The sequence below is a fragment of the Camelus ferus genome, chromosome 20 (genome assembly GCF_009834535.1).
Source record: "Camelus ferus isolate YT-003-E chromosome 20, BCGSAC_Cfer_1.0, whole genome shotgun sequence".
Classification (NCBI taxonomy): Eukaryota; Metazoa; Chordata; class Mammalia; order Artiodactyla; family Camelidae; genus Camelus; species Camelus ferus.
The window spans coordinates 18,177,172-18,194,887 of record NC_045715.1 but is presented as its reverse complement, the minus strand read 5'-3'; the positions used below and the strand labels follow the sequence as shown (position 1 = coordinate 18,194,887).

At 43.2% G+C, this 17,716-nt stretch overlaps 1 protein-coding gene and 1 non-coding gene across 3 annotated transcripts; both read right to left on the bottom strand.

Annotated features, from left to right (window-relative positions):
- Positions 1 to 2,206: 2,206 nt before the first annotated feature.
- On the bottom strand, positions 2,207 to 2,289 carry TRNAL-CAG. The gene has a single exon. It is a non-coding gene; the product is annotated as a tRNA-Leu (tRNA).
- A 4,034-nt stretch (positions 2,290 to 6,323) lies between these two features.
- BTN1A1 (butyrophilin subfamily 1 member A1) lies at positions 6,324 to 13,624 on the bottom strand. Of its 2 annotated transcripts, XM_032463362.1 has the most exons (8): positions 13,586 to 13,624; positions 12,876 to 12,983; positions 12,318 to 12,665; positions 10,090 to 10,371; positions 9,085 to 9,234; positions 8,581 to 8,601; positions 8,449 to 8,475; positions 6,324 to 8,192 (listed from the first exon to the last, which is right to left on the bottom strand). In XM_032463362.1, exons 2-8 carry the CDS (start codon positions 12,952 to 12,954, stop codon positions 7,519 to 7,521), a joined length of 1,581 nt encoding a protein of 526 aa, XP_032319253.1. In that variant the 5' UTR covers positions 12,955 to 12,983; positions 13,586 to 13,624; the 3' UTR covers positions 6,324 to 7,518. The 2 variants fall into 2 exon arrangements, with proteins under 2 accessions (XP_032319253.1, XP_006182224.1); XM_006182162.2 differs by lacking the exon at positions 13,586 to 13,624 and having other exon boundaries at positions 12,876 to 13,214.
- Between the last annotated feature and the right edge of the window lie 4,092 nt (positions 13,625 to 17,716).

The window sequence follows — 17,716 nt, the reverse complement described above, 5'->3', positions numbered from 1 at the left end:
TTGTTTCTTTTTCAGAAGAATTTCTACCTTTCTTAGTGTTTCTACATTTTTATGAGACCTAATATTTTTTAGCAAGTACTAAATGGAAATCAGGGAAAGCATAAGGCAAAATCACCAGATTTAAGCAGCATCATTATCTCTGGTCATTCTATTCTTTTTTTCTGGGGAAATCCCAAATAGATGCATTATCATAATTTGCAGGCAATATTTTTAGCAAGATCAACCTCTGGAATGATTGATTAATATGTCGTTGAAAAGGCTTCATCATCTCAATTTACAGCAGCCACTAAAATCCAATCATACAACACAAGTTGTAAATAACTATTTTGAAAGATGGTTTTTTACTCCAAGTTTTTTGGGAAGGAAAATCAAAGAGAAAAATATTTATCACCATGATTTCAGAAAAGAAGCTGTCAGGAAGGAGCATCCATTTTATTGTGTATCATAGAATGAATAGACCATGGAAAGGGGCAAACTTGAAGCTGCCAGCATCCTGGCTGAGGTGCATTCTTCCAAACTCTTCAAGAGAGTCAGGAAACAAGAGAAGTGGAAAAGAGGTTTGGAATTTTACTCATAGCTGGACTTCTTTACATAGAAACTCAAGACCAGGCAAATGATTTTCACTGTAACTTTTACCCTCTTACTCATTTCCCAAGACCAAGCCCCATCACCACCTGACACAGAAAGTTTCACCAACCTGGCTTTTACCTTCAGGGCACATTATTTTATGTAGATGATCAAGGTTGAAATATGATCTCCTGTTTTATTTGCAGAAACGAAATATCCCAATACTTTGAGGAACTAGTTCAGGAAAGGATGTTACTTTTATGGAGACTTTCTCTACTCACTCTGCAGCTTAATTCCCCACTTTTCTTTATAGGCATCACACAGCAACGGAAAGGCTCAATGAAAATTCAATTAATAATCTAGTTAAGAAGGAAAAAAGGGAATTTTATTTGAGTTAAACTGAGGGTTATAATCCAGGAGCAGACTCAGAAAGCTCTGAGAACTGTTCTGCCTGTTAGAAGTCAAAGGCACACTCACACATTTTTAAGACAAAGGATAGTACATCAAAATGACATACTGATATTTTACATAAAATTCACCAAGGGCACATAGCCCAGGTAAGCCCATACAAAATGAGCAGCAAGTCGCCATGACCCCCTAGGGAACTGGGAAAGAATGCTATTCTTTTAAGAAATTACATTGCTAGTATTAGAAGAAAAGGGGTAGGGGCGGGGAGGAATGATCTTTATGGTGGATCAGTCACTCACATCTTTGAGGTGCTCTGGTTAATGTGAAATGCAGATGCATACTGCACAATAAGGAGGGAGGAAGGAGATTCAAACAAACACAGGGAGAGAATCTTATGTTTAATTTTCTTCTCCTGCCTTAAAATATAAATATCAGCAAATGCAGACCTTTTTTTTTTTTTCCCACATCCTCATATCTTGTGTGCAAGAAAGCTTTTTTTCCAGGCCCAGAGTACAGATCTTCCTCAAATAGTGAGGCCAGCTGGGTCACGGTGTCGATGTTAACACTAGACCACGCCAACATCCTGTTATCAAACTTGCCTTAACCTTCACCCTTCTGTTCCATCAAGCTCCACGAATGCCTTTTCAGGTATGCTTCCAGCCAAGTGACCCTCAATAGTTTGCCTCATCTGTACTATTGACGTAGTAGTAAGGGCTACAGAAAGCTATAGTATATTGCAGGTGAGGAATCTAACCATCTCTCCTAAAAGCCTAAAAATCTTCCTAAATCTTCATATATCAATCACGAAGGTGATTTATGTTTACAAGTGGAAATGGTTTGCCATCAAATGCTTATTTATCCACCCAGTGTCTAACATGCAGCAGGCACCATGCTAATCACAGGTGATGACTAATGAAATTGAAGAAAGGCAATTAAAAAGGAATCTATAAATAAATAAAACAAAGGAGGGTCCCGGCGCACATCAGTGATAATTGTGGAGTAACATTCATTCAACTCCTTGAATGTGGAGGAGAGAGAGGGACAGACAGACAATTAGAGACAGTGAAAGGAGATTAAAATAACTAGATCTTAACCTGTCTTCTGGGTACAGAGTGCTTTCATTCTAGAGCTCGGATAGTTTCTTAAAAAATAATTGATTATTCCACTGTGGGAACTTAGGGGAAAATGTAGGTGTATATATATATGGTAATTTTACAATGTAAAAATCTATTGTCAGGAGTGGGATTCGAACCCACGCCTCCAGGGGAGACTGCGACCTGAACGCAGCGCCTTAGACCGCTCGGCCATCCTGACTTGCTGCGACTTGCTGGTGCTCAGATTTCCTTTCTGTGTCTGCATGAATACTAGTCTCCCCTCCACCCTCCTCTTCATTTTTCTTTTTTTCTGAGGATGTGGAAATTCTTCGGTTAAAAAAGTGAAACGATTAGTTTGCGAACTGCCCCGGACGCCGATTCTGGGTGGAGGAGAGGAATGAATCCCGGGTTCCGGCGCCGCCGGGGTCGTCTTCTGAATAAGCTCAGATTCGATTCCAGGTTGCAGCGGGCGGGGTGGCGCAGGGCTGCACCCCGTAGAGTAAGGGCACTTTCTCTCCATTCTGGGCAGAATTCTAGTTTAAATAATGGCATCCACGTTGCTAGAATTGCCTTGCTTCTAGAACTGACACCCTCTCCCTGAGGTTTTAGGCTATCCAGTTTAGTGCTGGTTAAGGCCCAGCCCTCCGGCGAACGCCAACTCCTCCCTCCTGTCCTTTCTGCTGTAAATCTCCCCTCTGGGGTTACCCTTGGGGCCGGTGTAAGGGGACTAGGGTGTCTCGCTTTCTGTTCTGAATTTATCTAGCTGTACATTGTGGACTTGTGGACTTCTCTGTATGGCTGGTATACTGTTCTCAAAAGGAGCATCAAGCCGAGACCAGTCCTGCCTTTCACTTTCTACTATCTTCCATTGATTCATACGGTTTTCTTAAATCTGTTTATGTCCAGCAGAGCTACCACATTTGTCTCACAAAAAGTTTCTGTTATGAAACACTCCTCAAAGAGCGTTTGGTCTAAGTGCTTTGAACTAAACAATATAGATACAGATTCTTTTTTTTTAAGGAGAGGATAAACCCAAATATTGGCATTGATTATATTTGAGGGATGAGATTTTGAAATATTTTTATTTTTAAAAATATGTATTTTTCATTTTTTTAATTTTATTTTTTATTGAAGTGTAGTTGGTTTATAATGCTAGTTTCAGGTGTGCAGCAAAGCGATTCACTTATACATGTATTTATACAAATATATTTTTCTTTTCAGATACTTTTCCATTATATATTATTTAAAAAAATTGAATATAGTTCCCTGTGCTATACAGTAGGTCTCATTTCCACTTTTTAAAATAAATTTTCATATGTATTTGGTGGGGAAAAGGCTATTTCTGTTTTAAATTTTAAAATGAGGCAAGAGTAAATGTGCATGTAGTTGGGACTGGGCTCAGAGCTTTCGAGAGGGAGATTTGAGGAGACATGAATGCTGTCTGGAGGCAGAAGGGACAGATGAATTGAGATATGCAGAGAGATGGCATGCAAGAGCTGTTGTTGATTAGGCATAATAGCAGTTGTACAGTTATTTTTCATTTAATCTGAATATCTGAGCCCAACCATCTCACAGAATCTCTGTTAAACAGAGGCAGATACTTTCAAACTTTCAAATGTGATAACCAGATTTGGCATTTGGTTTGTGAAATGAAGTCTGTTATTATTGTTTCAGTAGCATTTATATTTTTAAGTTAATCTTTAGCTGTGGGGCAAAATGTTTTTGTTTCTGATTTAAAAGTAAAATCAGGTCTTGGAAATCCTCCAGTTAATTATTTGTGGTGGTGGAAGAGAGGCCTTTCCTATGCTTCTAAAGTCACAGAATCATGGATTCTGCCTCAGCTGACTAGTAAGGCTTTGGCAGCTTGGGTATAGCCTGGGGGTAGTGGAGTTCCTGGGTTCAATTCCCAGTGCTTCCTTGCAAAACAATAGTTAGAAGGAAAAAAAAACAAAAACAAAAAACAAAAAAAAAAAAACAGGCTGTGGCAAACCATGAGCAAGGCCACCTTTCTTCTCTCTTGGAAGATCTGAAAATAAAACCAGAATGCAAGACTGATCGTTTCCTCCAGGCACTGGTAGCTAGTGCCAGCTGAGAAGGGAGCCTCAAGGCTCATCAGATAAATTCTCCCTCAGGGTGCCTCATGCAAAGAGGTAGAACTGGGGGGAAAAGGAAGGACACAGATATTTCCTAAGAATCTACTCCCAGCTCAGTACTGCACTTGGTAACCGTTTTCCTTGAAGATTCTGGGGAAATAGGTAGGGGAGGGAGGTTGCAGAGTTAATTAAAATCTGTGACTCTTTCTCTTCCTACTCTTAGAGAGGAGTTCCTGTGGCAACCCCAGCTATTCTATTACATTTCAGGATGCACATTGTACATTAAACCAGCAAAACAACTGCCTTAATTTCTCAAGTATTTTTAAAGAAGTTTGGACTTTTTTCTGTTTTTGGTCTTTTTTCCTTTCTAAAAGTATAGTTTGAACACAAATGAATACTTTTAAAGAAGGAGTGAATGATGTTCTTCTTCCAGGAGTACGGTGTCGGGTAGGGGGCATGGGGTGGGCCGTGTGTGTGTGGGGGGGGGGTAGTGTTTGAGGAAGGGGCAAGGAAAGTCGGACATTGAGTGCTGGGGGGTCCATGAAATGATGGAGGGAGGTTTCTGTCTGGTTTTCCAGTGCAGGCCTTCATTCCAAGTAGAAGGTGGCAGGCTTAGTTGCTTTCTTTTCTTCCCCTGACCCTCTATTTGCCTAAGAATCTCTGAGCCAGCGGGTCCTACCTTGGTAATTTCTCTAAACAGTTTTCTGAGCTCGAGTCCCCAGATGAACTTATGCAACTGTGAAAGAAACTGTTTGCTCAGTGAAAGAAGTCTTGGACCGAGAGCAAGGACCCCTACTTTCCGGTCCTGGTTTAGGCACGTACTCTGTACCTTTAATCAAATTACTTCATTTCTCTTGGCTCCAGTTTCTTCATCTCTGAAAGGAGGCAGCTGGAGTAAATGTCAACAGTTGCTTCTCTTCTGTTACATTTTCTTCTCAACCCTTTCCCAAAGTAAGACCTCTGTGATTTCCTGATTCATGAGCTTGTATGCAGGTTCATTTTTAAATAGTCTGGGATGGGGGAGGACATAGCTCAGTGGTAGAGCACATGCCCAGCACGCATGACATCCCATGTTCAAACCCCAGTACCTCCATTAACCATGAAAATGTAAGTGGGTCCCAAGTCAGTAGGAAGAAGGCCAAAATCGTAACCAAAACCTAAATGGAGGTGGGGCCTGGGAGCTGACAGTGACAAAAGGTGACTGATGGAATATTGTCATTCTTGTCCTATTTCACTTAGTATATAGTGAATGTGATGATAATAGACTGGTCTGGTGTTCAGAATTTCTACCTAAGAGTCATGATCCTCTTTTGTCATCCTCTATGAGGGTAGCAGGTAGACAGAAAACTTACAAAGTTGGTTTTTAGCTGAATCATGAGAAATATAATGTGGTGCAGTAATGGATTACTTCCATTCCATGTTAGTAGGAACATGATGTAGAATTCGGAGTTCTTGTTGTTTAGTGAGTTGAGCTCTGATTGTGATGATTTCTCAGCGGGAGACATACAGAGGAGGTGATTTCCCACCACTTGGTGAACCTTTGGAGACTCCCATTCTGTCCCTTTGGGCAGCAGAGCTGGCTGATTTGCATTAAGGTCAGCTCTGTGAGGGGGACTAATCCTGATCCTTGCTTGGAGCAACATAAAGGAAACTGGGCATCTCACCGAACTATGAGGGCCTTCAAGTAAGACTCCAAAGGACCTTTCCTCTAGAACAGTGTTTTCCAAAGACGACCCAAGTTTGTTTTTCCAACTACAAGACACTACTAGTAAAATTTCTTAAACATTTCCTCCTCTTGGAAAAGGACTGTTAAAATTTGAAGAGGTGGCTGGCTTCACTCAAATATACCAAGAGTCAATTACCTCATTAGTAGTAGAAATGGAGTCACCACACAAACAGAGGCTGAGGGCCGATGGCCATTGGCACTGTGGCCTTTTCTTAAGCAGCAGGACCCTCCAGGGACAACAGCCCCCTGTGCTGCCTGCCCTGGTGGCCCACTGCCATCAGGTCTAGCTTAGGATGGGTCTTGGATACACAGAACCACACTGCTTTCCCTTGCAGGCTTCCTTCCTCTGTTTTTGTTTCAGTTCCACTTGTCTGGATAAAGAAAGGAAGGGGCAGATGCTGCTTTTAACAATAGAATGACATTTATTAGGTTAAGACCATGGGCGAACGCTATCCTGGAAACCGGAAAAACACAGTGGAAATGGGAAGTGGGAGCCTGGGTAAATGTGCAGTCCTTAGCAAGACGAGACACACGTATACAGAAGGGTGCAAATCCAAATAGGTGCAAGCAATCTAGCTGTGCTGAGCACAGTGACGCAGCCGTCAGGGGACCCTGAGGAGAAGTAGCACGTAGGAAAGCTGGGTGGGGAGAGGGTGAAGGGTGGCCTGGTGTGGAAATGGATGGTGGTTGAAGCTAATTAAAGGTGTGGTTGAGGGGGCTTAAACCAAATGTTGGGAGAAGGATTGAGAGAGCATGAGGCTGAGACAATGGCTGATAAAGTGGTGCCATCACTGAAAGATGAGTCTTGGAAATGCCGCTGAAATGGAGAGATTCTAGATCAAAAGGAAGAAGAGAACTGGGAAACTTGTGGAGTTGACAAAGTGAGGCTGGAACGAGCCCCAGGCAAGGGAGAAATGGGGATGGGGGGTGGTGCAGAGAGGGAAGCAGGTCCGAGGCAAACACCGCCTTTGAATTTTATTTAAAATTCTCTCCTCTATCACACATTCTGTCTGGCCCCCTAGCCCTGCTCATTTCATCATCTTCTTTACTCCCCTTCCCAATTGCTCAGATCCTACCCTGTAGGACATGACTTAGAAAATTTGAGATACAAGCCCTAAAGCTCTATGGCTAAGCCAGATGTTCATCACGGGCCTGAGTTCACCTTACTTTCCTCTATTATCACATTGTCTCCAAGTTCCTTTAGGGGATTTTAGCCTCTGATCTTCCCTTCCTGGGACCCTTTGGGTTTTCTGCTTGCCTAAAATCTGTTCCTCTACATATCCTTACTATGGACACCAAGATGTTTCTGTCACAACCCTATGCCAGCAGCCTAACCCCATCTTGATCCCTCAGTTTCAAGTCCCTCCCTATAGGATTTGGCGTCAAGGGAGAGGAGAACACGAGATGCAGTTTGAGTCACCTCCCCACTCCCTGAATATTGGTACAGAAACAGATTAGGAAGGTCCTACACCCCACACTCTCTATCAGTGGCAGCACAACCTTCTCAAGACTAACTACTCCCTACCCAACAGGAAGGAATGGGGGCTGGGGAAAGCTGGCAGGTGAAGTCTCAGGGGTTGATGGAGGAGAAAGGTAAGAGCAAAGGGAAACAGCTGAGCTGCGATATTCCTTAGGATACCCCTTGACTGGGCTGGGGAGGGATTAGTTTAGAACGGAGGGTGCCAGTCTCCCCAGAGGCAGAGTCCCCCGCCATTGGGGACAGTGGAATCTCCTTAGAAAGGTCCTTGGCATCAGCAACTACTGTGACTCCTTCAAGCTCAACAGTGATTGGGCAGATGGTCAGGGGCTTTTTACCACAGGACCACAAGCAGAAGAAGGGCCGGAGGGGGCCAGAGAAAGAGGCATTGGAGAAAGTATAGATGTGGGATCCGTCAGTCATGTTGTAGAAGGAGATGTCCCCTGACTCATAGTCTAGGAAGATCCCAACCTGGCGAGGGGGTCCCGCCAGCGGGAGAGGGGTCCGGAGTGGGGTGAGAGCCCAGTATCCATTTCCATACAACTCCACAGCCCAGAACCCATTCTCGGGGGTCATGGGGTCAAACCCTTTCTTCATCACGTTCTCCCTACACACCCCGATCGCCCAGTCAGTCCTGTCTCCCACCTCCACCTCCCAGTAATGTCTCCCTGATGTGAAGACTTCACGACCCAACACGCAAGGCCAGGAGTCAAATCTGTCTGGTGTCTCAGGCAGTTTCTGACGTGAATCCTCCAGTCGGACAGATTTTGAATCGTCGTACAGAAAGAGGTGAGGGTGGGCGGTATCTGGATCCAGAGTCACATCAACTAGAGACAGAGAGAAAGTGAGTCTGAACATCAGTGAGTGTTGGTGGTTGAAAGAACTATTCTTTCTTCTCCAAAGAATTAGAGAACTATTCTAGCCATTGACATGTCTCTTCAGGAAGGGAGCTGTTTGGCCTGCTCAGCTGTCTCTAGTCCTCATTACTAAAATGTGTTATTGTTTTTATTTCCAAGTATTGTAGGACTTTGGATCCCTGCTGGGTAGAGCCTCCGAGCCCTTGAGATATTCAGAGACACTGACCTGCATGCAATGTAGCCTTTTTCCATTCTGCAATGAAACAGAGAAAGAGAGAGAGAGAGAGTTATTGACATGTTTTATATGAAGAGAGTGAAAACTCTGTGGATGAAACCATAACAAGAACATAGAACTTACTGAGCTCTTCCAGGAGTTTCTCTGGAAAACAAACAAAAAAATACCTCAGTGACCTTCTAAGGGAGGGGAAAAAACAGGTGTGAGAAGCACACAAAGGAATAACTGTTTGATTCATGACTACCTGATTATTCAAACATTATCAATAAACGGAGAATAAGGATTATGCTTTATTTTCTAAGAACTGGGCAGGAAGTTCCTACTGGCTTGGGATCAGATCTTTAACCATTACTGGGAAACCAAGTTAAAAGTAAGGATAAAGTCTGAGACTGAGTAGTGAATAAACGTCAGGTCTATTATCTCAATTTGAGTTGGTTTTGACTTGTCTTGTACCTGAAACCTCTGTTCTTTTTCATATTGGGTACCACTGACTTCAGGAGCCTTATAATCTCCTATGACTTAGAATTTTAGATCAATTATCTTCCCATTGGCAATCATACTAAAGGACTTAGATCCAACTCCTCTCAGAAGCACTTCTGACAAGTTGACTGGGATTCTATGACTTACCTTTAGAGCTGAATTCATCCTTCCTCTGTCTGGATCTTTCCTTGTATAGCCTCCAAGTGAAAAATATGGACCCAATTGTAAAAAGTCCTAGGACCATCAAAATGACAGCCGCAGCAACCATCCAGGAAGTGAGCCTTGGGAAGGAGGGAGCTAAAACAAAATCCCCAAGAAGGACATTTGTTGAAAAACTCTGAGCAAGTCCAGCTCCTCTCCTGATTCCAAAGAGGGCTGGAAGAGAGAATGACCTGGACTGCTCCCATTTCTCTCATGGCAAAAAGAGTCCCTCCAATGCCACTCTGAATGCTTCAGGAAAATTTTGATCTTAGTTAAGAGAGAGCAGAGAAAGAGAAAGGAATGAAGATGAACAAGAGTCATTTGGGGACAGGATATGTGAAATAAACAATATAATGGATCAATTCATGTTGTTAAGGAAATTTTTCTTAGCTATCAAGGCAGGATGGGAGCCAAGGGGATGAGGGAAGTAAACAAGGAAGGGGAAATTTCACCTCTGTGCAACAGAATGGGACTCAATGACTAAAGAATAAGAAGAGATGTCTGCCTGAACCAGAGGTAGTGGGGTGGAGGGGGGAATTAGGAGAAAATTTGCTTTCGTAAGGACCCCAGAAACTTAGACAGAGCTACAGCATGGGATGGGGAGGTGGAGGGCAAAGGTGGAAACAGGAGAACTACTGAAGTCTTCCTGTTTACTCAAGGAGAGAAGGCTCTGCGTCAGGAAGACTCTCAGAGACAGAGTGTCTCTATCTAAGATACATCTCCTAAGATGGAAAACCTGGAATTTCTATGAGATCTAGGTAGAATGTATGCCTTCAGAATCTCCACTTTTCTAGTGAAGTTGGTGGAGCTCAGCGGGCAGGAGTTGAGGTGGGGAAAGCTTAAGGTGAGGAAAGTAGACAACTCTGCCATGAGGTTCCAGCTGGGTAGGTGTCCCATGTGATGTGGCCCTGAAACTGTGTCCAAAAGGAACCCAGCACTGGTTTCACTGACCTGGTATGGAAATCTCTACTTCCTTCTCCTGGTTGAGAAGGAGGTTCCGGATACAGCAGGACACATTCTTCATGGAGGGGTCCCTGATGATCACCGAAGCTGCCACTGTGAACAGGCTTTCTTCGTCAGGTTTCCTGGACTCTGACATGGATGGAAACACCTCTCCCTTGGGAGTTCTCCACTGCACCTGGGGATCTGGGTACCAGCCCACTGAGGTACACTCCAGCCTGATCTCTCCACTCTCTTGAACTTCCATACTGATGTGAGGATCAGAGCCCAAGGCTATGGAGAAAGAAGTTGGCTTTACTCCCTTAGTGGACACCCTTCTGGGATCCTTATAACCATAGGACTACACAGTTTGAGAAAGAGAAGCCCAAGGGGACTGGGAATGAGAGGCACTCATCTCCATATTTTATTACACAAGGAAACTGAGGTATCAATAAAGGGAATTTCATACATCTTATCAGAGAGGGATGCATGTTGGGATTTAGTGTTTGAAATGTGGGCAGGAATTTGATGGGCAGACATGGGGTGCTGGTCCCATCAGCAGGAACAGCAAGACAGATGGCTTAGGGGTGGGTTAATAAGTCTAGGCTAGGAGCTCCAGAGATGGGCAAGAACTCTGCAGTTGGAAGTATTATGAAAAGACTTCAGGTAGGAAAAGAACTAAGACTGAGCATTTAAAGATGAACAGAGAAGGAATATCCTTGAGGAGAAGGGGTATTGGAGGTTCTCTGCACTGAGATTGTAGCTGACAAGTTTCCTTTACCTGTGATACCAATTCAGAAAGTTTCTTAAATGGTTTCAACTTCACCTTCCCCCTACACAATTACATTCTAACATTAACAACATGAAGCTGTTTTTCCTTTCTGTTCAGCCTAATTATTTTCTTACAATTCCACAAAGTACAGAAAACCACCAAGCTGCAGAAAAGAGCTCTTTAAACAAATCTCCATAACTATTGGTTTAAATTCATATGCCAAATTGTGTATACATGTGAGAATGTGTATTCTTTTCATGAAAAGGGCTGCCACCTTCAGCAGATTCTCATAGGTGTCTATCACTCATAAAAGGTAACAACAGTTTCATGATATCCAATCTCTAGGGTTTTATAGCCACCCTTTAAGATACTTCCCTGTTATCTATGATGCTGCCACACGGGGCATCCTGTTGTGAGGCAGGGACCCGGATTTCACCCAGGTATTTTTCAAACTTTATCTTTATTTGAATATATACATGAAAAACAATTTACTTGTATATCATACATTGTAGGGCAGTGTGAGACACAGTAATAATACCTTATAAGTATCTAATGCCTTTAGAATTGACAAAGCAGTTTCTCATACATTGTCTCATTGTATTTCATTCTTGCAAGTTGTTTGATAGGTGCTTCCCTAGTTTCCCAGCAAGAATATAGCTCAGAAAGAAATTGGCTTGAAGCCACTCACTAGGAAGTGGGAAAGTCATAACTCAAAGCATCCTTTCCTCCTGAATGCTTAGCTGGGAGGGTATAGCTCAGTGGAAGTGTGTGCCTAACATAAACGAGGTCCTGGGTTCAATCCCCAGCACTGCTATTAAGAATAGATAAATAAACTTGGTTACCTCCTCCCCAAAAAAATCCCCTTGAGTGCTTACCATTTTTCTTATCGTTTCATTCTGAATTTTGGCTTGAAGCAAAAAAAAAAAAAAAAAAAAAAAAAAAAAAGGAAACAAAAGCAAAATCTTTCCTGGATAGATCCTTTAAAAAGTAGCCAAGTCCTATGAACCTAGGAAATCAGTCCTTGGCTACTGATCTACACTGAGACTCAAAGTATGCAGTGGGGTTGTCACCAAGGCCTTAATGTAATGGTGAAAAATAGACACAACTTAAATGTTCAACTCTAGGCTTTGCTTAAGCCAATTATGATGTACTAATAGAAGGAAATGTTCATCAGCCGTTACATCTTACATTTATTTAATTAATAACATGGGGAAATGCTTATCCTACAATTGAGAAGACAAGGCAGGAACTCTTTGAAATAAAACTTCACTCAGAAATGTAATTCGCTGCTCCTTCTCCACCCTCAACTCAAACCCCCTTCCTACTCATCTCCTTCTCTAGGCCTGCCCGCCCCTTCCAACCTGAAAGGGATTTGGGGGGTGAATCTGGTGGTTTCCAAAGTAACAGATTCAGAGGAAAATACATACCGCAAGGAGTCACGGGAGAAAGTCAGAATCGGCGTACTCACCCGCCACCTTCAGAAGCACGACGGCCTCTTCGTAGTTTTCGTCCTGCCTGAAAAAGCATCGGTACTCCCCGTCGTCAGAGGCCTTGACCTCATGTATCCTCACAGCGACGCGCCCCGCGGTGATGTCGTGGTCCACCAGCGTCGCTCTCCCCCGGTACTCGGCCATCTGCTCCCCCGCCTGCTCGCGCGCTTCGCGCCGCACGAACACCGCGGGCGAGAGCTTCTTCCGGAACCACCGCAGCTCCATGCGCTCGGCGCTCGCGTTGGGGGAGAGGTGACAGGGCAGCTCGGCATCTTCCCCCACCACCACCACGATGGGCTCCGGGGGTCCAATCACCTCAAAGGGGGCTGCCAAAAAACCAGGAGTGTCAGTGAGAATGTGGAGGTGGGAGTCGAGGACCGATACAGACCAGGATCCCTCCGAAGGGCGGAGACTCCTCCCCCCCATTTCTCTTAGGACCCTTGTGAAGTCGCTAAGGAGAACCAAATGGGATTGTTTATATTTACTGAGAAGTTTCTAGCATTCATGCCAGAGAGAGAGAGAAAGGAGAGACCTACCGGAATCCAGCTGGGGCAGCTGGAGGAGAATGAAGATGAGCAGAGACCCGAGGAGACAGGAGTTTGGGAAGCCTGCCATCTCCAGCCTTTCTGGGCAGCAGCTTCAGCCTGGGAGAGAGATGAAGGGATAGGAGGTAGCTATGTGTTGTCTAGTGCTTCTCCCGCATCCTCCTGGCCCCTCTTTCCAACTTGGAAGGAGTCATTTGCACTTGAAGCTTCCTTCCTTCTTACCTCCCATCACAGTGAGGACTTTGAGTCCATGCTGTCGTCAGCAAGGGCCCACCTACCATCCTAAGTTTAGTCTACAGTGTCTGTATAAAACAACAAAATGGGCCCTAAACCCTCAAAAGAGACTTAAGAGAAGGGAATTGGGAGGCATAGTACCCATTAATGGGTTGCATATAAATGGACAAATCTTGGAAGCACTGCCCTAAAAATCCCTCTGCTTTCAAATACAATAATTTGGTATTTGCTTTTAACAATGATAATAAAGAAAAAGTGATGGAGGCAGAGATGGAGACCAGGGGCATGAGCTGGAGGGAAAAAGAAGAAAGGTCAGGAGGAGAGGGAACAAGAAAGGGGAGCTGAAGAGAATTAAAGGGCTTGAAGAGCAGAGGGCCTCGTGTAAAGGGGGAAGGAGCCAGAGGGAGAGAAAGTCCTCTCCTGGCTGCTGGCTCTCTCAAGGGGTGAGAGTGAGCCCAGTTACCCACCTCTGATGCTGGAGGAAAAGCCACAAGGAGACTCTGCTACCAACTGAGAAAGCGGGTTCTGGCCCCAGGGGTGAAAGTTAAAGGCCAGCAGGAGAAGGAAGGGGGAAGTGCTCTCACAAAAGCCTGCCTCCGGGTCCTTGATGCATTTACTTTGGAAAACAAAACAAAACAAAACAAAAAAACAGTTTTCCAGAGGGATGAAGGGTCTGTGGATTTGTGGTCTTCGGTTCAGAAATCAGGATATACCTTGATGACCCTGGCTAAACAGAAGGGGACAGAGCAAAAAAGAAAGAAGATTCAAGAAAACCTTTCTAAAATAAGATATAAGGCTTTGGGCCAGTTCATTCACCTCTCCAGGCCTCAGTTCTTTTTATCTCTAAAATTGGGAAGATTGGTAATAACCTCTTCTATGGAAAGGTGTGGGGAGGATTACAGAAAATTAAGCATGTTAAGTGATTGTCATATACTAGGGACTTAGGAGAGGGGAAGTTACTATTCTGTTATTATTTATGTGAGTTGAAAAATGAAAGCTAGGCTGGGAATGCATGTGTGTGATTCAGTTTTCAGGATCTCAGTGTTGCCTTTCTGCCAAAGCTACCTCCTTAAAAGTAATTCATGAGACCTGCAATTCCTTGTTTGGGGCTAAACCCCTTATTGCTATGGAAAAGTAAAAACTAAAAATCAAAAAGGGAAGATATTTTTAAAAAGTAGAAGTCACTCATAATGGCTAGACTTTGCCCCCTCCAAGTGAAATTGACTTTCCAGGAGGATGGACCAGGTTTATCCTGTGACACGGACAGCTTCCTGGTCCCTCTCTGCTGGCACAAACCTGACCTGAATTCTACTCTGAGAAGCAGATGTGGCTTTTTCTTGTCTTTTGTTTCCAAGTCTCTCTTCCTCTTGTAAACTGAGCTCTTTGAGTTCATACTCTCTGACATCTTTATAGACAGGAGTAGAATCTGCAGCTTAAATCAAATCAACCAGTTCTTGGCTTTCCTATTTTGAAATGAGTCTGCCTCATTCTCAGCTCCTGTTCATGCTTAACTTTCAAAAATATCACAGATAGTGAGTTTCTTCTCCTCCACCCTACTCTGATTAGGCTTCTGTCCTTTGCTCTACATTGTCAAAATATCTCATAGGAATTTTTTTGGTGGGGAAGAGGTTTTACTTGTACCCAAGGGAGCAAGACTGAAAAGGAAGGGGCAGGAGAATAGGGAGCAAATGAACTTGAGCTATCATGTGGCATCGAGGAGTCATTTTGACAGAAGCCAACAGTTTTGGACAGTTGTTGGCAGGATCTCTGAATTTTCCACGCTCAATCAGGGAACAGAGATTCCAGATGCCCCCGCCTCTCATGGCTCCCCGATGCTTTTGTGAGTGGGGCTGCTCTGAGGAAGTTTTTGCTATTCCAAGGTCCACTGGAGAAGAGAAATATAAACTCCTTCCTCTTAGACATGAAATCATTTGGGCTGAAAAATGTGCTCCGTATAAGAGCAAATCTAATGACAAACCGTCAGGGCTTGTCTCCTCCCCTACCCCCCACACCGGCCTATTTGCCACACTCGATTCAAATTTTCCAATATTATAAACTAGTTAGGTCCAATGATTACACTCAGCCTCATCTTACTTGATGCCCATCAGCATTTTACTGAGGCAACCACTTGCTCTTCCTCTTTTTAAAATTAGTTTTTATTCTGTCGAAACAATCCACATAATGAAGTTTCTTTTAAAAAAACATTAGTATAAAGAGCTTTTAAGAAAAGCACCAGTACTACTTCCACACTATTCCTCATTCTCCAGAAACAGCCTCTTCAAATACTTCGTTGTTTTATCTGGTATTTATCTGGAGATTTCTCTAGACAGTAACGTATTTATGTTGCTGTTTCTTGGTGTATCCATTTTCAGATACTACTTTTCCATGCCCTGCTATGATCAATGATGATTTAATTATTGTGATGGTTGATTTTAAGTCAACTTGGTTGGGCTAAGGGCTGCCCAGGTAGCTGGTAAAACATTAGTTCTAGGTGTGTCTGTGAAAATGTTTCCGGAAGAGATGAGCATTTGAATCAGTAGACTGAGTGATGCATTAATGCAGGTGGGCATCAACCAATCCACCTGGGGGCCTGAATAGAACAAAAAGATGCAGGAATGGTGAATTTACTCTTTGCCTGAGCTGGGACTCCTATGTCCTGGCTCAGACATTTGCATTTCTGGTCCAGCATTTGGACTCTGACCTGGCCTTACATCATTGGCTCCCCTGATTCTCAGGCCTTTGAGTTTGGACTGGAACCTGCACCACCAGTTCTCCCGGGCTGCCAGCTTACAGAGGGCAGATCATGGGACTTCTTTGTCTCCATAATCACATAAGCTTATTCCTCATAATAAATCTCCTTCTACATATCTGTATATATAGATACAGTTCCTGGTCCTGTTTCTCTGGGGAACTCTGACTACTAATACTATTCTTGTATATCAACAATAGAAATATATCACTTTAGTTCAATGTTTCCAATACTATGGTTATGTGGCAATATTTTTATGGAGCCTAAGTATCATATGGGATTACACTTCTTTTCCTGTACACCTTTTTGTGTTTTGGGGGAATGGGGGAGGGAGGGAGTTAAATGATTCACCTTATTTCCTTTGTTTGGTTTTCTGTGTTCCCATCACAGATTTCCCCATCCCTTTAACAGCATCTCAGTATAGTTTCCATAGTCAGACATCCCAGATAATTTATTAGTGCTATGACATCCCCTTCCCACCCACATCCCTCCCAGAGCAGCACTTAGGTGAGTATATGCTTCACTGGAGGATCTAACTAAAAAGCAGATTTTGATTTAGGTCTAGACAGGATCAGAATTCTGATCACTTTGTAATGTATAGAAATATTTAATCAATATGTTGTACAACGTGGACTAAAATAGTGTTGTAGGTCAGTTACACTTCAAAACAAACAAACAAATAAACAAGCTCAGAAAAGGAAATCAGATTTGTGGTTATCAGAAGTGGGATTAGGGGAGAGGGGGAATTGGATGAAGATAGTCAAAAGGAACAAAATTCCAGTTACAAGATAAATAAATACTAGGGATGTAATGTACAACATGATTAATATAATTAACATTGCTGTATGTTATATATGAAAGCTTTTAAAAGAGTAAATCCTAAGAGTTCCCATCACAAGGAAAAAAAACCTGTTTTCTTTTTTTTTTTTTTTTTTTTTGTATCTATATGAGATGACGATGTTCACTAAACTTATTGTGGTAATCATTTCATGATACATGTAAGTCATATTATTATGCTGTACATTTTAAACTCATACAGTGCTGTGTATAAATTATATCTCAATAAACCTGGAAGAAAGAAATTATGTGCATTATAATGCAGCAGAGTGTGCATATGTGAAGAGTGGGTAGAAAGGAAGTGAAGAGGCCTGGAGAAGATTTTATGGATTTCTATGTAGAAGAAGGGTTAGTGGGAGTGGAGGGAGGTTAAATGTGAAGCTCAGGGAGTAAGAGGCTGAGGTCTGGTTGAATGGTGATATCGCTGTGTTATATTCTTGGAAATGCTTTTGAAATGGAAAGTTCCTGGAACAAAGAGGGGCAGGCAGGGAACTTATGGGAGCCAATAAATAGAGGTTGGATTGAGTAAGGGAGAAATAGGAGGATTCAGGAAAGGGATCAGGGTTGTGTGGACCACTCTGAGTTCTTCCTGGAATCTACCCCATTGTACCCTCTTCCTACTACCTGGTGGGGCAGAGCCCTGCAAAGCAGGACTACTTCACCCTTTGGAGGACAGGCTCTAGAAAACATGAAAATAAAGAGTTTAGAATTTTAGAAGCAGGCCGTGAATTCATTATTGGTCTGACTTCACCTTGTTTTCCTCCTATTATAGCTGTCACTCTATGTTCCCTCATCAGACCTTGTCATAGTTGGAGTTCCCTTCCTCCCCCCGAAGCAGATCCTGAGACACAGATTTGGAAGAGAGTAATTTATTTGGGAGGAAATCCCAGAAAACACGGTGGGGAAGTAAGGAACCAAGACAGGGAAGAACCCATAAAGAGTGTGATAACACCTGGATTACTGTTGTGGGCACCTGGGATCCATCTTGCTAGGGCCTCTCTGAGGAATTATG